The 24,655-nt window shown below is 36.6% G+C and overlaps 1 protein-coding gene across 1 annotated transcript; it reads right to left on the bottom strand.

Annotated features, from left to right (window-relative positions):
* Positions 1 to 1,148: 1,148 nt before the first annotated feature.
* On the bottom strand, positions 1,149 to 24,449 carry lepr (leptin receptor). Its single transcript, XM_079460662.1, has 20 exons — positions 24,159 to 24,449; positions 21,904 to 21,964; positions 20,322 to 20,374; positions 19,020 to 19,217; positions 16,679 to 16,787; positions 15,769 to 15,950; positions 14,257 to 14,390; positions 13,891 to 14,029; positions 11,644 to 11,916; positions 11,407 to 11,512; positions 11,092 to 11,315; positions 9,687 to 9,838; positions 9,281 to 9,434; positions 6,797 to 6,876; positions 6,478 to 6,691; positions 5,276 to 5,479; positions 5,111 to 5,188; positions 4,749 to 4,842; positions 3,162 to 3,237; positions 1,149 to 2,708 (listed from the first exon to the last, which is right to left on the bottom strand). The coding sequence occupies exons 2-20, from the start codon at positions 21,906 to 21,908 to the stop codon at positions 1,944 to 1,946; spliced, it is 3,240 nt and encodes a 1,079-aa protein (XP_079316788.1). The 5' UTR covers positions 21,909 to 21,964; positions 24,159 to 24,449; the 3' UTR covers positions 1,149 to 1,943.
* Positions 24,450 to 24,655: the final 206 nt, after the last annotated feature.

Genomic DNA, 24,655 nt, shown 5'->3' with positions numbered 1-24,655 from the left:
AGTTGATTCTTTGCAGAGGTTTACATTAATGTTTTATTGTATACTATTATATGAAATTACAGTAAAACTACTCAACAGTTGAGTCTTTGCCGAGGTTTACATTAATGTTTTATTGTATACTATTGTATGAAAATACAGTAAAACTACTCAACAGTTGATTCTTTGCCGAGGTTTACATTAATGTTTTATTGTATACTATTGTGTGAAATTACAGTAAAACTACTCAACAGTTGATTCTTTGCAGAGGTTTACATTAATGTTTTATTGTATACTATTGTATGAAATTACAGTAAAACTACTCAACAGTTGATTCTTTGCAGAGGTTTACATTAATGTTTTATTGTATACTATTGTGTGAAATTACAGTAAAACTACTCAACAGTTGATTCTTTGCAGAGGTTTACATTAATGTTTTATTGTATACTATTGTGTGAAATTACAGTAAAACTACTCAACAGTTGATTCTTTGCAGAGGTTTACATTAATGTTTTATTGTATACTATTGTGTGAAAATACAGTAAAACTACTCAACAGTTGATTCTTTGCAGAGGTTTACATTAATGTTTTATTGTATACTATTGTGTGAAATTACAGTAAAACTACTCAACAGTTGATTCTTTGCAGAGGTTTACATTAATGTTTTATTGTATACTATTGTGTGAAAATACAGTAAAACTACTCAACAGTTGATTCTTTGCAGAGGTTTACATTAATGTTTTATTGTATACTATTGTATGAAATTACAGTAAAACTACTCAACAGTTGATTCTTTGCAGAGGTTTACATTAATGTTTTATTGTATACTATTGTATGAAATTACAGTAAAACTACTCAACAGTTGATTCTTTGCAGAGGTCTACCGGACGTAAAGTTTTTTGCCACATAACGTTTATGTTGTTGTCTGTAAAAGAGCTATATGAACAATTAATCCTAACCAACATAAACCACTTTGTGTAGCTCAACCTATTGTAGATATTAGAATAAATGCTTCAACTGTAACAATTACTGGCATAAAACCTATTTTGTTGGTATTGTTAAGTCATTTTAATCTCATACAAATTTATTGCATCTCATAAAATTACTAGAATAGTAAGAAGAAACATCTATTCTAGTTAATATGAAAAAAGCATATCTAGAAGTGAATAATTCAATGTTTGACTACAATAAATAGTTTATTTTGCCCAGAAAAATAGACAAAAATACATATACAGTAAATTACATTCTTGCTCTGTGACATATAACCACATTCATTCACTGACACTTACATTCAACTTTAATTTCATCAGAAAATATCAGAGACTCGTATTTTATACTCAAAATATTTGAGTTTCTGAAGCACACAGACTTCACTGAGAATTTTTTTTAATAAAAATACTAATACAATTGAATGACTAAGCCCAATGTTAACGCACACATGAGGGGCAACTTATTGACAATGTTGACTTATGAATCTTCTTACTTAAAATACACTGAGCAACTGCACTTCATGAAGCAACTAAAAAACTAAACAGCCACTAAACCACGACTGTGACCGGTGTACATGATGCCACACTGGGAGACGAAATAAAGTCCTTTGAACTCTTTTTATTAAAGGACTCATTTCAGTTAAGTCTGATGTTATTTCAACCTACAATCATTTATAAAAGAGTCGGTGAGATGCAGTTGGTCAGCAGCGAGTTCCAGCAAATGACAGGCCCCATCAGGTGAGACATTCAGAGGTTAACTGTGCTTGGATTCTGTCTTAGTGTAAACCTTCAATAAATTAGGGATCACAACTGGGTTTGTAACGGAGTGGCAGTGAAATCATGAACGGTTTGGTGTTTAAAAAGAACAAGAAAGTCATGTCACATCACTGAGGCATCCTTATAACTTCCCTCCATCCAGAGAAGAACAACGTGATTCCACGTTTTACCACAAGGGGCAATGTTCTCTTTATGATTATATCAGGGTGGATTAATACTTTCCGTTTGAAACTGAGGCAGATAAAGTGGAATATTGTGAGATGTAGTATTAGAATCAATGCTTGTGTAATTGTTGCCCTCCGATTTGGGTTTAGGATTCGCCTTCATAACAATTTCCCCTTTGCAAAACTGGGATTCTTCATTCTCATCCCGTTCGTCCTGTGCTTCCTCGCTCTTTGATTCATCATCCTTCTCCTCCTCTTCCTTTTCATTCACCGCCAGGTAGTAGAGATCTTTACCCCCACCTGTACTTTCCGAAGCTTCATACTCTGAGGTTTCTGAGAGCTCTTCCACAGAATTGTATAAACTGGAATGGCGAGGATTGCCGCTGTCCGAACAAACGTGGTTCTCCAGGTCCCAGAGTCCTCCGGGGAAGGAACCGGAAATGTCTGAGGTGTTGGCAGAGAAGTTGCCTTCGTCGCTGGAGCTGCTCAGACTCTCCTGCTGCATCCGAAGGAGGCCCGGCGGATCGGAGAGGAGAATGGTGGAGTACATCACTAAGGACTGACCTGATGTTTCTGGTGTAGCGGAAATCAACGCGTCCAGAGATAAAGGTTCTGAAGAGTCTCCCAGAAGAGGAGAGCTGGTTGATGCTCGTTCAATGTTGACAGAATTGTTGTCTAATTCACATTTAAGGGTTAGAGGTTTATCAATGATCTCCACTTCACAGATACTCTCAGAGATCAGCAGCAGAGGACAGGCAGTGAGACCTTCTGGGTGAGGGAACAGGTTTTCCATGGTTTCAATCTGCAGAGAGATGAAGGATAAATTGTAGCCGATGTATGCTTTCTTTCTGCTACATATAGTTTTTCAATGTATAAACAAATATGTATAAGTATAACACGTGATCCCCAATACGCTGTTGTCTGCTTTTATGCCAAATCATTTTGTCCAATAAATACCTTAAAAGTTTAGTGTTTTGTTCATTTTGTGTCATTCGTTTGTCAAAAACTGTGTCCAGTCAAACCCTTAACCGTTTATGTGTAAATTCCTCTGTCACCTGATGGACACAAACCAAATCATGCAGATGCCAACACTGCTGCCTGAAAGCCCCTCATTCATATAAAACATTCATGAAACTAAACAAACAAAAACAACCCCAGTCCTGTGGCACTCTTGACCAACAAAAACATCATTTGTGTTGAACACTGAACATGGATAATCTTGCAGAAACAGATTTTAGTTGATTTATATACTGACCTGCCTAAAATCCATTCCTTTTGCCCATGAGCAGTTGTTGGGGTTTGGGATGTCCTTCCACATTAGTTTCTTCATCCTGTAAATTACATAAATTATGAGATTATTAACGTTTGGAAATGTTTTAAACATTATAATAGTACACACACTGTAACTACCAATCAGCATGTTGTCCATTATGTTTGTTTACAAAGTCTAGAGTAACTCTCAATATTATCAGACACATTACATGTTTTGGGTACTCAACATTGGATTTATCTAATCATAAAGCATTGGCATAGTAACTCTTATTCCACCATCATGGCTGAGAGCTTCCTGTTGCACTCGTGTTTTCGACCAGCCTTTTGTTAGCGGCAGAGATTGACCTAACAAGTTCCAACTAGATTCAAGCAGAATAGGTGACGCTAAATGCATAAATGGAGATGTTTATATTACTCTGCATTTTGAAAGCAAAGCGAACAAAAGAGCTGCAAAAAATACAAATGCACCGCAGCCACTCCTTAAATGCGTCACATGGCTAAAGTAGCTATTCAAGCGGTAATTTATTTATTACAGGAACATCTTGTGAAATATACTCCCTTAAGCAAACTTCCTGCCTGAGAATTATTGAGAATGACTGCATTTGTGATTTATGTAGGCCTACAATATAAACTCAACTCTTTTTTTATACCTTTACCACCTGTTCAAAATCATTACATATTGTAGGTTTCAACTAAATGAATGACGTCTCTGTTTGGAAACACTTATTTGTTCTTTATATATTTTTTTACCTTATAGAGTAAAAGTCATTAAAACTCTATAGTAACACAATTGTAACTGTGGGAATTATGCCTCAAATAAATCAAAACTGTGTTATACTTTAACATTACATTTGCCAACCTTTGACTAGAATTTGCAGAATCGTACTTGTGGCATTTTTTCGTTCAGCTTCTTGAGGTTTCAACCTAGAAAGGTTTTTAATAGTATTGAATGTGTTTCCATCTATTCGGGGCTCTTATTGGCTGCCTTTTCATCCTTTTTTGGTCCAAGTCATCCATTTCAAAAATACTGTATATATTTTAACATTTTTTTTCTAATGAAAGACATGCATATATTGTCACATTTATATTTTTGTTAATCTAAGTAATTTCAGACATCAAAGCATACACCATGAGATACTTTTTTCTTAAGATTGTTAAAAACATTTCAGTCAAGCATTTCCAAACTTTTGACTGGTAGTGCACTTTGTGATTCACTGCAGAGCCATTCAAATTCTCAATAAAATCGCACAAAATCATAATCTTTTAACTTAAAACATTTTTATGTCAGAAGAGCACTGAAGCATTTGGCATATTAATTTAATATTGTATTTTTATTGACTCGATATATGTTTTTTTCCACAAAAATAAGATGTCTATCGGATTGTTGCTTATTCCTGAACTTTCTTTCAGAAACGAGGCTACAATCCAAACATCAATCCAATACAAGTCTTCATTTCCAGACAGACTGAACAAAAAATGATACTGTAACTTTCTTCGTCATGTAGTCAGTATAACCAATAAAGTTAAACCACTGTACTATGCATTGTCATGTTAATGTTGTAGTTCTTACTGGTTTTGTGACATCATAAGTGTGATGAAGAGCACTATTGAGAGGAACACAATGATCATAAGGAGCATGTAGGCAGCAGGGTCTCCTCTGGTGGCTGTATGACAAAACAAAACGCAAAATTGTTAAACCTCCATGATTTGATGCTTGTCATTGTGTAGGTAACTTCATTTACATTTTATTTAAATCAATAAATATATCACTATTTTATATTACACTATTAAAATACACAGTTCATTCCAAATGGAATAAATGTAATTAAAGTATTGTTGCATTTTTAGAGATCCAAGTGAGTCGTACTAAATAACATCATGTTCTCGGTTTGTAATGGCAATAAATATGACTGCAAATGTCTCTCTGCCCACCTGTGCATTGTACGGACTCCCCCTCACCATCCACAAACACTGGATACAAGGTGAACGTCTCAGCACCATAAAACCGTCCTGAAAGATGTTTAAAAAACTGTCAGAGATCTTTTAAAATGATCAGACGATTACTGTGTTTCATATTTTAGCATACACGAAACCTACGGCAAAGACAGAGATCTCTTGCGTTGGGCCGAACTCTGACCCACTGTGTTCTCTCAGTTAAGGACCTGATCTGTTCAGGGTCTTTGTTCAGGTCCAACCATTCGATGACAAATGACTGAGGTAAGGGTTGATCAGATAACAGCGTCCAGGAGAGATGCACACAGCTAGCGTTAGCCGCCGCGCTGAATGACTGTACAGAACATCCTTTGAAATATAAAATAATTCAGAATTAGCTCAGAAGAGAATGTAAGGGTGTTCTATTATCTTTTGTTGTATATGTATTTATGTAAGAAATAATCCTTCCTTCTTTTAAAAGGCATATGCTACAGAGAATGTGGCGCTGACGTCACGCCATGTTAAATGCTGCGTGTCGCGGCCATATTTGTAGGTGGCAGCGGCTCTTTTCTGCTAGTGAGTTCAGTTCAATGTTGTTCCATATTTCCCACCGCTTCTAATTCTCTTCACACCACAGTGCGCAAAAGCAAGTTGAGAGTCGTGGTAAAACAAAACAATCGCTAGTAAACAACCTCCGAAGATGGCCGAGCCGCCCCACCATGCAACGTTGTGACGTCGATTAACAAGCTCTATTCAGGGAATAAATAATCAGTTCTCTAGCAAAATAACACAAAGCCTCCATTAAAAACAAGCTCTGGGAACATGAAAACAGAGGACGGCATCAACAGAACAGGCGCTGAATATTTCACATGCGTTAAATGAAATGGCTCAAAATGAGCCCAGTGATTTTGTTAATCAAGTTATTTTGGTAATCATTCAAGAATATGTCGTTCAAAATCTATATGTCTGTATGGTTTTGTGTCCATACATTGGAAGTCAATGGGGGGTAGTGTTGTTCTGTTACAAACATTCTTCTTTAGTGTTCTGCAGAAGAAAGTCAGTCATACAGGTTTGGAATGACATGAGGGTTAACAAATTATGAAATAATTTTCTGGTTTGGTTGAACTTTCCCTTCAAGACATGCATCTTCTAAGACTATTTATTAATAGGCATTTTTCTTCAATAAAGCACCAAATGTAACTAAAGTAATTTTGCATACAAATTAATTCTCAGAAATGCAAATTTTTGCATTTCAGGTGTGAGAAAATATATTTTTGACCATTTACAAATCCTCCGATTGCCTCAGGCTAAAAGCGAGGGAAATTCATGTGATGTTACAGGAATTCTTGTCAGGCGTGTCATCTCACGTTTGGGTCGATGCAACAGTGTGATGTTGCTATTCCACGTAGAGACGCCCAAAGAGTTGCGAGACATGACGGAAACCGTGTGTGTTTCCCGCCTCCACAAGAATGAGTAAAATGGAACCAGAGAGGTTTCGTTTGACCACACGTCCCCTCCTGCAGCTTGATGTACGATCACGAGTCCCTCCACACAACTGTTTGGATCTCCTGCCGCGACTGGCTGCAAAACAAATTACAAGACCTTCATAAATCAAACTCTGCATAAATCAAACTCATTTGTGTGCACTGTTGGTGAGAAACAGTATTATCTGTTATAATGACCAACCAAGACCAATGTGACGTTTGACACATTCCTCACAGGATCCTCTTGAATGATGCGCCAGAAGTCGGGTCCCTTTTCTGGTGCTAAAATGATACCACATAAAAGTCATGATGTTATTTTGCTCAACCCCTCTTCCAAATAAAAGGTCCAGTGTGTAATTTTTTGGAGGATCTATTGACATAAAAGCAATATAATATACAGTACATAACTTCAGAGGTGTATAAAGACCTTACATAATGAAACGTTATGTTTTTATTACTTTAGAATGAGCTTTTTCTATCTACATACATTGCAGGTCCCCTTGCAGGGAATTGGCCACGTTGTTTCTACAGCAGCCCTAAACAGACAAACTGTTTCATAAATACGTCATCTCATTCGGCAAAGAAGCGAAAACGTGATGATATATTTGTCCTGTCAAAGCCACCGTAGTGCTTCAAAAGGGAGGGGTGAGTGGTGGAGTGAAACGCTAGTGGAGTGAACCCTCACCACTAGATGCCGCTAAAATCCCCACAAATTTAAAAGTGCTAAAAGATTAATAATAACAATACAGTAAAAATTTTAATGTTTGGGACTATATGCATCAATATAATACAAGGGAAAATGGGTTTTAAAACTTTAAATGACATTTATGACATAATCTATATATCTATGCCACTATTTCATTGAGGTGCAAATCATTTTTATCTATAATGATAACATTTGAACTGGTAAGGTGACAACTTTACACATTGTTACATCTACAGCTCATTATCTACAAGGGCCAACAACTTTGACAATTCTTCAATCCTTCCTCGACCAAGGAAAAGGTGTGGTCCAACCCTAAAACAACATATGTACTATAACAAACAAGAATGACTTTGATAACAGACTATATTCTGTAATACTGACGTCAAACCACCCTCAACAATTACTTTTGGAAAAAGTCTCAACATGACTTTTGCACAAATGGACGCTTAGTTTGAAAGACAACTGTGCACCAAGGGGAAGATGCAGACATTTATCAGTTCACATTCCTTCAGTTGCGTACAGACTTTGAGATGCTGTGTTGCGTGTTATGTGTGGTGCACTTTGCATTCACCTTATATGTGACTTTCGATTATGATTTGGATAGCATTACATTTTCCACTAAAGCAGAAACCGTTCCCACTAAGTACCAGAAACCAATTTATATGTGTAAAACCCATTTAAATGATTACAATCACACAGCCAAATTAAACTACTCTGTTGCAGTGAGAACTTATTCAGGCATTGCGGTAATTGATAATAGTTGTGTTATTTTTATCAACTTTCAATAAACTCAACATCCTATTAAACATTGCATTTCATTAAGTCTTATGACAATTGCTCTAACAAATTACAAGTTTAGTTCTTTGTAAAGAATATGCCAGTAATGTGTAACAAGTTGTGTACTCAACATAATAAGAATTTTTGTGTGGGCATGTATTGCATGTGCACCTGCTTATGACTCACACATACTGTACATATTTGTATTTTGGCCGTCAAGCAATGGCAAGCGTGATGAAATCACAGGTGTTGTGCTTTGTTCTAGAACAATGCTTTCATTGGACAACCTTGTTTGTTTTGCGCTCGTGTCACATACAGTGCATTGAGAAATAAAAGATTGTGCCAAGACTTAGGTCCCATGCAAAGCCATGAAGCGCAGCTGCATGTCATACAGGTAGACATCTCCTGACAATGACGCACTCTTTGCCTTACAACTAGTTAAGGCTTAACTATTTGGACTTACACCACACTTCACAACCTCTCAATTAAGTAACAGTTATTTTAAAGTAAGTAAATAAATGTTCCAAAACGTTTGAAAAACGTGTGTTGCTTGAATGTACATTTAAAAACTACATCTATGATTCTCTGCTATGGTGAACCTGAACACATATATAATCTGTCATTTGGTAAATCTATTTAAGGTAGAAAACTTTAAAAAAAGTTAAGTTATTTATGAGAAAAGATCCAGCATCATTTGTTTGCAGATGAATAAGGGAATAATATGTTTATAATTTGGAGCCATTGTATAAAAAGTCAAGTGTACAATATTTAGCAGCATCTACCGGTGAGGTTGCGAATTGCAACCAATGGCTCACTGCCCCTCCCGCTCAAAGCACTACGGTGGCTGACCCAGGACAGAGATGTCAAATTTTCTATTCTTTGCTGAAGGAGATAATGTATTTAATGTATTTACATTCTGTAGAGCAGTTAGGCCGTTTAGGGTCACCGTAGAAACAAGGGGACCTTCATAGAAATAGTGTATGTAGATAGAAATAGTTAATTCTAAGGTAATAAAAACATTATGCTTCATTATGTAAGGTCTTTATACACATCTGAAGACAGTCATGTACATTATATTGCATGTCTGTCAATAGATCCTCCAAAACATTACTAAGACTGTTGGAATGGTTTTAACTAGGCTGGTTTAGACTGGGTTTCAAAAGGTGTTTACCTCTTTTCTTAAATAAAGAAAAGCACTCTTACCTTTCCTATTGTAAACAACCGAAGACCGACTCTTGCTCCAGTTGCTCCAGAATCCAGATCCATTCAGTCTTTTACAGCGAACCTCTACCTTATACTGAACGCATGATTCCTCAAGAAAAATCTCTGCCTGCGGTTCCAAGAAAGGACCGATAACCTGAAAGAACATGCATCTGTGAAGGCAGACGAGCACCCAGCACACCAATCTTTCCTCTAAAGAGATAATTACATTGAAATATTAAAAAGTAAAGGGCCGCAAGCGGAAGATTTAACTAGGATCAATTTACCTTAGCATTTCAATCAGGGACGGAACAGAACTATGCACAAAATATTTATACACAACATTTTATTTATTCGCCCTGCTTTCTTTGGCCACCTGAGATTCCAGCTTTCAAAAATGTCTTCCTACCTCCCAAAGCATATTAGCCATCCCATGCAGTGCCGAGAAGCGCAGCTCGTACTGCATCTCGTATACGGGTAAAGCAGGCCGTCTCCACTTTACATTTAGGGTTTTATTGGGTAAAGTGATCGCTTCCAAGTCATAGGGGGGAGATGGTTTTACTGAGGATAAAATTGAGGTGATTGTTATTTAATGTAGCTCTTGTTACAAAAACTCATATTAACAGTAAAACAGCCATCCACTGGTCTTTCATTTATAATATTTTAAGTAATCTAAAGTGGCGGTTTACCCAAAGATAAAAATTCGGTCACACCTCAGTATAGGGGTCAATTTTCGCTATTAACAAACCATTAACTACAACTTTTCCCCCAATAACCTGTTAATTCGTTGCTTATCAATAGTTAATAAATTAGTTGTTAGGTTTAGGTATTGGGTAGGATTAGGGCTGTAGAGTATATACATGCAGAATATATGCTTTATAAGTAGTAATAAACAGCCAATATGCCAATAATAGGCATGCTAATAACAACTAGTTAATAGTGCCAATTGCCCCCAATACTGAAGTATTATTTTATCATTTATTCACCCTCACACAAGAAAGACTTTCTTTCTTCTGCAAAACATTAAGATATTTTAAAGAATTATGGTAACCAAACTACATTGGACCCCACTGACTTATTGTCATGATTCTGCCTAATCTTGTCTTGGTTTTCTGGTCTAGGGGCAGAATCATGACAGACCTATGTGTTTTATGTGGAGAGAAACATATTATTGTCAATCAGGACATGATATGTGTTCTCTCCAGTCTCGTCATTGGCCCCGCCCCTCTCGTTCCTAGTATTGCTTTCCTCCTGTGTCTCATTACCCACACCTGCCCATTGTTATCTCCTTTGTTAGTCTCCCTATTTAATGCCCTCTTGTCTATTGTCTTGTGCTCGTTCGTTGTACGTGTTACCTTGGATGTACTTGTATGCCATTCTTGTTACCGTGTACCTGAAGCCTTCTAAAGACAAGTCAAGTCAAGTCTAGTCTTAGTGTTTTGTATTTGCTAGTCCTGTTGAGTGTTTAGTTTTCAGTTGTGGTATTTTGTTTAGTAGTGTTTTCCCCATCGAGGGAGTTTATGTTTTGTTCCTGTTTTATAATTTATTAAAGTCTATTTGTTAACCCCTTCATCCCCGTTTCGCTGCCTGCAATTGGGTTCTCCTTCAGTTCCATAACAACTTATATTGTATAGACACAAAACCCCTGAGACATTTTTTAAACTGTATCTCATTTTGCGTTCTACAGATGACATGCGTCATATACAGATTTTGAATGTCATCAGGATAAAAATATGATGACAGAATTTTTATTTCTGGTGAACTATAACTTTAATCTATGTACATATGAATATAATGAAACTCCTGGAACTCACCATAGTCAATGGGGGCAATATAGACAGGAAATGACCTCACTTTGCCACGCCCTCCTTCCACCTCCAACCAGATTTTGTAGCAAGAGAATAGGCTTAGGTGGCTTAAAGTGCACTCCCTGTGGTCTCCTGCTCCGTAAGGACATTCCTTAACCGAAGCTGAGGATAATTCAGCTTCTTCATTGTTGTCCATCTTTAATACGTCTTCACACATCATTTTATATTGTCTACAAAAATAAAACAGGATGACAATGCCACCATAAAAAAACATCAAACTGTCTGTAATAATAAATTAATACAGTATAGAAGTACGCATACCTGTACAGAAACCTGACCTCAGCCCAAGCACTCTTATTCCATTCACAGGTCATTGTGTCAACCCTTGAATTCTTGCTTTGGCAGGAAATATTTGCATTGAACATTCCTGTAAACAAACAGACACATCATCAAATATTCATTGTGAACTAAGTACACGTTGTTGTTTTAAATATAGTTGAGAATTGAATTAACGTTGTCTTAGCTATTCAAACAACTTTTTCATAAGGCACGACTAACCTTCTGTGTACATTTTGGCATAGGCAATGGTGCACATGAACCTCTCCCCCCACGGGTGGCAACACATCAAAGAGTCAAACCCTGGGCTGGTTGCCTGCAGCGTGACCGCGCTGACCCGCTCGTTGATGACTGTGTACTGGCTTTCCGGGATATTCACCTGCCCGTTCAGCATCCACATGGCTTTGCTGGCGCTACGGCTGCGGTTGTGAAACACGGCGTACACGGTTACATCTGAGCCAGGTGTCGTGAAGACCTCAGTGGGGATGTAAGTCACTTTGAGAAGACGATGAAGAGAGAGAGAAACAAAGTAAAGGATTTGCAGTAAACATACAAAATGAATGCATCAGAATTCAGAACGGTCTCCATGCAAGTTGGTGAGTTTTGTGAAACGTCCGTTTTTACCCTAAATTAAAAATAGCATTAATAAGATTCAAAAACATGTACCATTACAGTTTTGTCACCTTCATGACAAATAAACTTGTTATTTATGCTCAATAGGATTTTTATGCATGTTTTGGGGGTTTTAAACAGGATTGTGCGATCCACTTCAGTCTTGCTCCCTCATCAGAGGGAAAGCTGTTTGTGTTGTTTTACTGGTGATCAACCTTAGGCCTTCTCTTTAGTTGCCATGGTAACTTTTCCCGTGGATTTTCCACAAATGCTACAACCCAAATGGTATATCATCTTAAAAGGGCCGAATGCACATCAAATATGCAAATGTGCAAAACAAGAGGTGGCGATATCGGATTAATATAAGAAAATCCAGAAAGAAACAGTAATATGCAGACACGTTCAGTGTAAAGTACAGTAATAACTGGCTGCAATACCCCAATAACATTGAACAAAATTGACATTCCTTTCAGCTTCTTCAACATTGCTCTTGGGCATTGCTGTTGAGTGGGCATTTAAAAGCAAGAGAAGACGATAGAATAAAGAAAGCCCCACATGAACTGTGTTCAGCAAAGCTAATAAAGAAAACTCTAGTCTGCTGTAAGAATTTGTCTCTTTTTGCATAGAAACATCCAATGTAGAAGCAGGGTGTACTCAAATGACTTCAATCGGTGGACCAAAACACGTAGAGATTCTAATCACGGAAGGTAACATGAGGGTTTTAAAGATGCTTAAATGCCTAACAAACCACAGTAATAATAATATAATGTACATTTAGTTCACCCAAAAATGAACATTCTGTCATGCATTACTCAGTCTCTAGTTGTCCCAAACCTCTATAAATTTGTTCTGATAAACACAGAGAAAGATATTTGGAAGAATGCTTGTAACCAAACAGTTCTTGGTCACCATTGACTACCATAGAAATGACAATGATACTCAAAAGTGCCCCAGAACTTTTTGCTTTCCTTCAAAAAACCTAATTTTGTGTTCAACATGAAAACCCACAAGGTAAGAAAAATAGGTGTGACACCAAACATTTTTAAACAAATAGTTAATAATATATATATATATATTATTAACATTTAGAATTATAATATAAAATAGCACAAACATTTATCTTTATATTTTTATACATTTTTGCTGTCACACCATAGGACAGCTACCCTATATACAATTATTTTATTTTGGGAAAAACTTTTCAAATTGCTAAGTCTCCCTTTATTCAGGAAAATGTGCACACATAATGCTCAAACTCCTCCAGTGTTCATCGGGATCAAGTGTATACTAATAAATATGCAAAAGAATTGTATGATGGCAAATGGTTTTTAGATTGCTATAGCAAATACTTTTGTAAAACATCAAAAAATTACGTTTTAGCATTCCAATTAATTCTGGATCATGAATTATGGATGCATCTTTTAGAGAACATTTCAAAATATGTTTTGAGACCATAGCAACAAGCCATGTCGTCCATTTACAGAGCAGATATTAATTATTTTCTGATAAAGTGGACTGTCCTCCTATGGCCCAGCAAACTAAATATTAATGGGGTTTTAATTTACACTAAAAGCCATAAGTGTATTCTCAATGATGTTAGGGTAAATGTGTTGACCTTTACCTTCTATTGTTGACAACAGGAGATTGTAAATCATGATCGGGTTAAAACATTTAAAAAATCCTTTCATATATGTCAAAATTTGCATATTTACTCATTTTGCAACCTTCATTGCTTAGTCAAAATGGGAGGAAGTCATGACAATTACAGAGTGTTAATTTACTGTTTATACCCAGACACATGCAGCATAAGTCTAAGCGGTATTTAGGTTGAATTCTTGTGTACTACAGAATCCTTACCATCAAGTGTGAAATAGAAAGGCTGACTCCATTCACTCCAGTAGTTAAAGCTGTTTTGGCAACGCACTTGAACCATGTATCTGACCCCAGAACTTAGCTCATTCAAAGGCACCCATGAATGACCTTTGACCTTCACCACCTAAAAGAGCAACAGTTCATACAGAAAGACTAACTAAACACAGATACTAGAAAAAACGACACTTTTATTTATAGCCCAGAGTGTAAATATACATTTAATAAAAAGTGAGCATGTAAGAATTTGGGGGAATTGTGTGAGGTTATAGAAAAATATAATTCCTGATATCACCCAGAAGAGGTTTATCATAACTCTCACACATCCTATGAGATCAAACAAGTGAGGCTGACCTCCCATTGACGACGTGATGAGTTGGTTGAGTATCGGACCTCACAGCTGTCAGGAAGTGTGTAGCTCCATCTAAATATCACCTCACCCTCAACGGTCACATTATAATGCAGATTTACGGGTGGCTCTGGTGTTCCTGTGAAAGTCACAAAATATGTATCCATTTGCAAACCATTGGCTGTCTTAAACCAGTAATGATGTAATGATGATTTAATTAAATACAATTTTTGTATTTACATAAAATCGAATGTTAAATTAGAAGTTATTACTGTCCTTATTCTCATGGTTTACTGTAAACAAGCTATAGTAATATTAAAGGTCAGGGAAAAAGTTACCTTTCACTTAAGTCAGTACAATATATCTATATAAGTATGGTATTAAAACAAATAATTGAAAGGAAAAATGTATTGACAGTCATCAGTAACATTCCTGTGGCACATGCATACCAGGATAAAACCATTTTATATTACGCATAAAAAAATCTGTTATCTACAGTACATGTAAGGTAATACTTCCAAACACATTATTCAGTGTAGTACAAAATGCCCTGAATAGCCATTGCATCATATAATGCAATGTGATTTTTTGTATAATTGCATTCTATATTAGTAATGCCTTTAAAAAAACAGTCTATATTAAAAGGCATTATCCCTCAGACCACTACCTCAGTGACTCTAACACACTAACAGCTCTGAGTAAATTGCCCCTGTCTCTGCAATTAATACAAACAGCATTTGCTTCCATTCATTTAATGATCAACTTATTTTCTTCCTTTCTAGCAAGCTCTCAATGTTTTCAAAAAAGAAGAAGAAACCAGTGTCAAGGCAGCTTGTTCACTTTTAAATCAACTTACATTTCATTATTTAAAATCTCCCATCATGCTGTTTTGTTAAGGCTTGGTTGTGACATTGATTTAACCATACGGCGGTGGAATTTAATTTCACTGCCTTGAAAACCACTCGAGAGAGAGATGTGTTTCCATCAGGGACAGATTTGCATCAAAACAAACATACTTCTATAAAGCTCATGCTTTTAACACTACAAATGTTCATTCATTCATTCATACAGACAAAAATAATGTATAACTGTACAAAATATATCTAACCAATAAAATGGTAGTATTCACTTTTTGTCTTTATTTATCTCATCCAGAACTCACAATTTACACATTAGGTTTTTGTTATTTGTGGAACACAGCATAAGATAAAATAACAGCACTCAACGGTCTGTAGAACATTTTGTCAAAAGGGAAAAGAGCTATGTACTATCTTTTAAGCTTTAAAGTAAACATGCACAGGAATAATAGCTCTTCCAGTACCTGGTGGAAATAAAAAGGCTGCTTTCGTTTTGATAACAGCTGATTCAAAAGAATTCAGCATTCCTAGAACTGCGGGCTCAAATTCACTTACTAGAACAGTAAGAAATCACTCTCATTTTACAGAGAATACAAGAGATTAGAGAGATAGATGACAGACGGATCAACAACATCAATAAATAAGTAAATTAATTCTTACGTAGATGATATGTGTTGATCTGCATCTTTGGTGACATTGCAGTAGTGCCATTCACAGACAAACTGATGGACAGTGAAACAATTGCATCATTGTCATGAAGAGATATGGAGCATGTGGCAGTATCTTCCCCAGCACATTGAGTAGTATGGTTTGTTTCATTTGAGAGCAAACCCATCTCTAACCTACAAGAAAGAAAACGTAGGTTCATAATGGATGTGCTCTTTGTTAGTATGCATACCATTACTGCGATTCATAAGTACAAAATATTCTTTTCATATATATTTAAAATCCATAAGAATACATCAAAAATCTCAGTAAGCTCTAAATGATGCTGGGCTGGTTTAAATTATCAATGAGTTGAAGCAACGTAGTTATATTTGACTGTACTTGAATTTAACGGTAAAAAAGAATGGGAAAAGGGTAACAACTTAAAATAGTTATTTAGGACATCCTTCAAATATCATCTACATAAGACTCTCTAAGGGATAGTTCACAAAAAAAGTTCAGCATGACTTTCTTCCTTCTGCAGAACAGAAAAGAAGATATTTTGAAGAATGTTGGTGACCAAACGACATTAGCCTCCGTTGACTTCCATTGTATGGACACAGAATTTCTTTGAGAAATATTTTCTCAAAATATCTTCTTTTATGTTCCTATATTGAGCAGAATATTAGGGACTGGCATCCTCTAGTCACCATTCATTAGCATTGTATGGAAAAGCACTGAATATAAAACCAGCTCTGTTATAGTCTCTAATCGTCTACCTTCAGTCAAGCACACAAGAAAGTAGAAGTAAAGTAATAAACAGTGAACTATTTCTTTAATTTGTCCTAAATTTAAACACAAATGGGACCACCAATGCACCAGCTACCATTTAATCTGGAGAGGAGAAGAGAAAGAGGAGACTTACACTAATTGTCGTGGGCTAGCGGCAGGGGGCGCTACTCCGTGACTCTTTGCATTACAAACCAAATTTGCCCGTTCTCCTTCAAACAAGCACGAGATGTCCCAACATTTTCCTAAAAAGACATTTAAGTTTCTTGTTAGTCTCTTTATTCACTTTAGCAATTACAAGCCTCTAGATGTTTCATTGTTAAATGACTCCAGTCAAAACTCAGTAAACTCAGCCAAATAGTATGAAAGATACAAACGCCATCCACTGAATAAAGTAAACACATAACACTGTCTGTTTTAGATCAAAGATTTAAGTACGCACTACCATAAGATTCCAGTCAAATAACCTAGGGAATATTTTCATCTCTGATCTTTGAGAGTTTCATAAATGCTTTATCGTGTTATGACTAAGACAAATAGGCGTGTACCTCTGAGAATTTGTATTGATTTATTTTCTCTTTTTGAAACGCCTATTGACACCTTTATAGGATTGTAAACCAAATACATTTTTAATTGAATGTGCAATAATGTAATCTGTAGAGTTCAATTACTGATCTGCGGCTTACAACAGAGAGGGCAAAGTAACGAGAATTGATTAACATGCGTAATTCATTTACTCGTCCAGACTTTTCTACAATCGCCCTGAAGCCTTTAAAATGTTGCCAGTCTCTTCTGGTTCATTTTAGATTTGTCTGTCCAATTAACTAGATCATCTCTAATATGCACATACAAACAAAACAGCCTTGAGTTACATGAATTTCCTTCTTCAAAGAATACGAAATATGACATATTCTTCAATACGAAACAAGGCATTGGTAAAACAGACAATTTGCCTTTCAAACTAAGCTATACTGATAGAATACAATGAGCTCTGCAATACATTCTTGTGTTCCTGTAGCTTGAAGTTGTGCACTGCACTAGCGATGGCGAGATCATGACTTTAGTGGCAACCCAGTATCATGCCGAAGCGTGTAACAGCCACACATGTACGAAGGCAGGGCTGCCAACAATGAAATGTTTCGGCCCGAGGGGGGGTTGTGGAGAAACTGCAGAGGTGGAAAGTTGTAAAATAAAACATAAAAACCTTGCATTACAGTATTGTGTTTATCAAAAACATAATTTCATTATTTTCATTAATTTTAGGTGAACTGTCCCTTTAAATATTTAGCACAGACCTGGGGCATGTTCAAGCTCAAACCGGTGTGCAATGTTTAGCTACGGTTGGAACGACATGTTTCCTGGAAACGGTTTGCAACGGGGTTTGAGATACGTTTTCTCTTGTTTGGTTGGTGTGGCAAGAATGTCAGCCCAATCAGCAGCCACATGTATACAGTATAACCCACGCGGTATTAAAGAGAGCTCACACAGTGGGTCCAAGTAAAGTCGTTTAAACGTGTCCGCTGCAGCTCAGTATGCGCAACAATTCAAAATATTAGACGAGGTGCATTTTGCAGTCATCAACACGTATTTATACAGATTTCATTAGGCCTCGAAAATTCTTCAAAAAGTTTTTTGAGGAATAGTCTTCTCATTTGCCATAGTTCAACTCTTGCATCAACACAACCACCATTTTCATTTAAAAAAACGTTTTGCAACGTTTTTTTCAGGGCTGAACGCAAAAAAGAGCTGCTTTTCAATTTGAAGGCTGCATCCTCCGGTGGTCACATTTGTCAAGCGCATCCGTCATCGAGGTTTTCTATTTTTTTTATTTTCCATTTAAAACAGCGTATTTTCATTTGCATCAGTGGATACTATCGCTCAACATTTCTATTGTTAAGAAATTTAAAATAATGAATGTTTAGCCACTAATGTTGTGCATTTGATTGGTCACCACAACTGCTCTGTAAACAGTACGCCGTCTTCTTATATTTGATTGGCCAATGGCCACCTTATTTTGACATTGAGGTCCACTGCTAGACCGCTGAGGAAAAAGGTTGCAACACCAAAATACAGATAGGCTTTTAGGCATTTACTGCCGAAATCACATTTTTGGATTAACTATCCCTTTAACCTGCTTTGTCGTCATTGAACACAGTTGACAACATTCTTCTTGGTACTTCAACTGATTAAAATAACTAGTATTTATATGATGCTACTGTATTTCATTCAGAAATGAAATGGTGCATAATTGCCTTAGATCACAGTAATAATGTGCAAACCTGTTGACATTTTTACATAGACAATTGAAGAGTTTATTTGCAAAAATATTTGTATTTATTTTCATAAATCATGCTTTTTTTCAAATCCACAATAAAATAAACTTGATTTTAAAAAATGATAAAACATTTATTTATCCGTTTTCGCAAATTAACTCTTAAATAATTGATGTCCAAATAATATCAGCAAGATTAGTTTACCAGAAAGGGGGTGGGATTTCCTGGACGATTCTGGTTTTGTATCATTTATCAGTTGACACTGTCCCAAAAGACCACTGGTGGCAGCTAGTTGACTTCTCACACTTTGATCCGATGGCACCTGACAGCAGAGCTGAGCCATCCACTTCAGGTCTTCATAAACCCCACCACTGCCATCACTGGGACTCAAAGTAGCAAGACCTGGAACGTACAGATCTCACAATGAGTGACGCTGAAGATACAATTTGTTTTAAACAAATGCCTTGTCTTTAAAAGGTGAACAAAATCAAATGCATTTAATGAGAAACTGTCTCACAGTGCAGAAAATGCCAAGAGAGGTATATGAAAAGTCTTTTCTATGAAGTACAAGGATTATCACTCAGATTTTCAGTTTTGAAACATCACTCAGTGCCTTTCATTGAGCTTGTTGCTTTAAAAGAGACATCAAAAGCAGTTTGGCACTGGAACATCTGCAAATAATTACTTTCCTTAAATGCCTCCAAACATCTTGTTTTGAACTCGATGAAAGAGAATTACACTTTTTATTTCTAAATTACACAATTTATTACCAAAATTTTCTTTAAAAAATGCTGGGTTGTTTCAATCCATTGTGGGTAAAACCCAGCCGCTGGTTTAAATGAACCCACAAAAGCTCCATACTTGACCCAAGCAGGTTTAAAACAACTCTGCATAGAATAATTTAAACCCATTGTAAGTACAAAACATTTGTAATGTGTGAAAAATAGGACCAATAAAAACACAAAGGAAAAATCTTTCAATCACATGGTTTCATAATTAATGCATGGAAGGGTTAAATTTGTCCTCGCATATTAGTTAGAAATGCAACTAATTATTTTATATAGCTAATCTATAAAATGACTCACATCACCTTTTGAAACTTTCCCTGTGTGACCCCGTAAACCCTGTTTCATCTGTACATCTGTGAAGCCCTCGGCTGGTCATTAATGTCTACGGATCTGGTTCATGTAAAGGGTGAGAGCAGCTTGCTCCCTCTTGCTGACTTTAAATCTCCCTCTTGCTCTCCCTCTTCCTTTCTCTCTGTAAATTCATTAGCCTCCTGCTCTTTGTGCACTCAACCATGAGCCTCCTTAATATTATGTGAGGTGGACAGAGGGATTGCTGACAGCTGGTGGGTGACCAGCCCACTTTTAGGGATTTGCCACAGCAGCAAATGGGAAATGGAAAACAATATAGACACTCGGTGGTTGGTCAGGTTATGACAGATTGATGAATAAAAACAGGAAGGTAGCTTTTTAGTAAAGTTCACATCAAGCAACGACTCACCTTGTGAAATGATACTGAAATTCACCAGAAGTGTGAGCGAGATAAACAGAGACCTGGGGGGAGAGAGAACATCTGTAAAATGGTGCAATGACTCACTATCATCTTCCACAATGGAAAGGAGCGTGACAGTACTTTGCCAGTTTACTCATATGCTGCAGGCAAACTCATTCAGATGTTTCAAATGGATTTTTGGTTTCTTTATGAATGCTGTTGGCAAAAACAAAGTGAACTTGATTTTTGGCGTGTTATGGTGAAAACCTGAGTTGTGTTTGGCATGATTCTAGGGTGTTGTTTCCGTGGCATTGCTATGCAGTTGCTAGTGTGTTCTTTATTAGGTGTTCTTATCAGTTTTTAGCCATCGTAGTTTCTATGAAATTGCTTGGGCGTTGTTCTATAGGGTGTTGCTAGGTGGTTACTGAGACAGATACTCCAGTCTCAATAATAAATATTCTTGTAAAATTTAGTCAGATGCAATTCACTCGTTAAAGTGACAGCTTACCCAAATTCTTTCATCATTTAGTTACCCCCTTGTCATTTTAAACCTTCTGCAGTCTTCTGCAGAACACAAAAGAAGATATTTTGAAGAATGTTGGTAACCAAACAATGGTGGTACCCATACACTTCTGTTGTATAGACACAAAACCAATGCAAGTCAATGACAAAATTTTCAGGTAAACTATCACTTTAAAGCTTTAAATATGTAAATTTTGACCGGTAGATTGTGCACTTTCGAAACAACAACAAAAGGCAAAGCTAAATGACGTTATGTAGGAGAATGTAGGGGACATGTCGTTTTCACCATCCAGAGGCGTATGGAGATCGCCCATCATGTTTCATTTTATGTCATCGTACTGAATTAGCTTGCAAGAAACGTGGAATGTAATGCTACGTTAGCCCGCTAATGATGTTGGACTTTGTCTATTGATTTGGTAGCATAATGCTACACAGTTTTACCTAAACAGTCACGCCGTTGTCGTTTAAAACGTGGGACAAGGTACAGGCCATTATTTTAAATAGGAATTTCTCTGGATTGGCACATTCTTGGGAACATTTGGGATAATATAAGTACACAACTGCATTAAATGCCCTGGAGACTGCAGTGCATATCTTGAGTGTACAATCATTTACCTTAAATGTGTGATAATAGTGAATAATAGTACTTGAAACAAGTGAAGCTTTGGACCCGGAAATGGTATTTCTTACGTCACTTAACAAGCGGATCAGTGAAAGCAATGCATGTCTTAGAAAGAACTTCTAATGTAATGACTATTGATCAACCAATATTGATCACCTTACAATGAAATCTCTATTGATCGGACAAATAAGGATAATATTTGTAAAGGAACGGGGGATTAAAAAGAGAATTAGAAGAAAGTGCCGTCAAACTCTTTCACCAAGAACCAAAAGATCTTCAGCACATTAATACATGACAACAGTATTTACAGAAAATGATAACACATAAAATGAACAGCAATGTAATTTCCCCTCAATAACAATTAAGTAACCACTAAGAAATGGCAAATCAATAACATTTACTGTTGTAATGTACCGAAATCAAATAAAAACAATCAGTGGTACCTACATCATCTTACTTGACTTTGAGCATCATTGCACTTGTTGTTGAAGAGATGAAGTAGATCAGTCTGTAATGAACAAAAGGGAAAGAGCAAAGAGAAAGAGAGGGGGGGGGAGAGCAAGAAAAGAATGACGATGGGCATAAGTGTAGACTAATTTGATTTAAACTAAATACTCTCTAAATGACTATGCTGATGAAAAACATTGACGTGATTTTGCTCTCTGGATAACAGAGCTCAACCCTGACTCACTTGATGGAAGATACGACATTATAACACAGAGATCTTGTTTTTTTTAGAGAAGGCACATAAAGCCTCTGGCATTAAACGTATCAGACAGTAACAAGACACCAGTTTCCGAATGAATTACTCAGATTATATTTGCTTCTCTTAGGAGGCAAATCACCTTTCTTCTTTACGTCAATGACAGGCATGACTGCTTCCTTCAATTCATCTTCACATAGCGGAAACTAAAACATCATTATTCCTTGTTATTATGCTGAGCATTTTTTTATTTGCATGCATACAAAAAGGTTGTTATCATTAGCAACGCCCGTGTTTAAGAAGAGCTATTTCCTGCTATATATTTGTGTTTAATATTGTGAAATCTGAAACCTGCTTTGGCACAATGGTGTGATGTAATGACCTAGTGATAAAAAGTCAGAATGCCATCTACAGGTACATGAGATGCATAGAAGTATAATAAAAACTAGGGATGCACGATAAATTATCGGCCATAACGGAATCATTTTTTATGTTATCTGTATCGGCCGTTAATAAAATTTAGCCCGATATATTTTAGCTGATAAATAAAAACATCAATTCATCTGGATAAACTTCTTCAGCTGCACAAAAACATGAAAAACATACCGGTACCATACCATAAGTTTGAAGGTTAATAATGGTAACCTTGTTTTCTGCAGTCAATGTTTTCAAATTAAAGCAGTTGTCCACTTTTTCCTTTTTGTTTCAGTCTTAGGGAATTTTATATTAATATTTAGATACTGTATATCGTCCATATATATCGGTTATTGACTTCCAAAGACAAAGAATTATCGGTTATCGATATAGTCCAGAAATGTACATATCGGTGCATCCCTAATAAAACAGTGCTTTGTAAATAAACCACTACAACTCCCACAATGCAATGCTTTCCACACCATCTGTTGATGCCACGTGGAGTACTGAACCAAAGCTAAAACACCAAACATGATATGTGATAATCTGACAAAAAAACAGATTCAACCTTAATATAGAGGGAGTCAGGCAAGTAGTCATTCCCTCAAAGCATTTTTCCCAGGATAGCCCTTGCGATAACATGTCATGTATGCAACCTCATATCAAATATCAAAACAACAATGACAGTGTTCCATGTTTGTGTAAAAAACACCAAATGCTAACCAAGATGACTATTAACGCAGAATATATGATGTGCCAGTTCAGATCAGCTCCAAGCGGAAAGGCTCAATGGTCGGTCAGGATTTGGATTTGATGCTCTCGGATGTTGTTTTATGTATTATGCTGATATTCTACAACTGATTATTTTGTAAATTACATGGTGCAGGATAGAGAGAGTCGATAAAGTATCATACTTATTCATTATTCCCTTGAATAGAAAAATATTTGTTTGAGATCTATACTCAGTGTGGCTTTGGTACATTTCCACACGTGAAATTCATAATGCACAGGCCTACGGTATATAAATTGACCAACAGCTCACATTTTTATACAAAGAAATGTATAGATTAAATAGTCTTTCATATTTCCATCAGAAATATCAAGTAAACGAAATCCCATATGGCTGCATTACTTTCACTTTCAGCGTTGACATGGAGACGGAAATCCTGACATTTGCTCCACTTCGGAGAAAGGAAAGCGAGAAAAAATGTTGCCTCCGTGACAACATTCAAGAAAACCCTAGATATGAAATTGTGCCTGTGTGTAAATAAACTTCAAACACAAACTGCCACGTTAATTACGCCAAGTCCGTTATCCTTCCAAAAAAGTTCCCAATCGGTGATGCGTTTTGTTAGTAAGCTACGAATGTCATATGTTCGAATGGATAAATTACACAAGAAAGACATGCGGGTAAAACGTGTTATAACGTTTCTTCAAATGCACTTTTATGTATGTTGTTTTCAGCGACTGCGTATATATGAAGTATGTTCTTATTCAGCGCGCGCGCACGCACACAAACGACATACTACAAAAGAGTACAATCGTTGAACTAAAAAATATAAGAAGATGTACGAAGCACTCTTACCGGTATAACCGCCCCCTGAGATCCGCTTTAACTCTCACTCATGTGCAGAATATCGCACCTGTGTTCAGACTTCTGACTCTCCACACATTTGATCCAACTATATTCAAGTCTAACGCGTTTAATCCTCCGGTAACAGTTTAAGAACAAAGCTCAGGATGAAACTAAAACGCTTCCTTCTGCAATGGACTGTGTCCACGTAGAAGAGGTGAGGCGTGGGACCTTTTTAATGTTTCCAGAGCTGCTGTGAGGTTTGAAACGGCATCCTCAAGTCGAGCGCTGCTGTGCCGAGTTATCCCAAGGAGGGAGTGGCATCATCTACCGCGTCACAGCAGCATCATCTTTATTGTTTCATTTTTAGACAAGACCGCGGCGTTTGTAGTGCTCGGACGTGTTTTCCTTGAGAAAATACGTGGGTTAATGTGTGCTTAGTGCAAAGTAACTTAATGAAATATTAAATTCGCATTGCTGCCCATAAACATGTGATCATTTTTCTATTC

This window comes from Barbatula barbatula (genome assembly GCF_947034865.1).
Source record: "Barbatula barbatula genome assembly, chromosome: 7".
Classification (NCBI taxonomy): Eukaryota; Metazoa; Chordata; class Actinopteri; order Cypriniformes; family Nemacheilidae; genus Barbatula; species Barbatula barbatula.
Note: the sequence above shows the minus strand (reverse complement) of the source record. Positions and strands in the feature narration are given on the sequence as shown.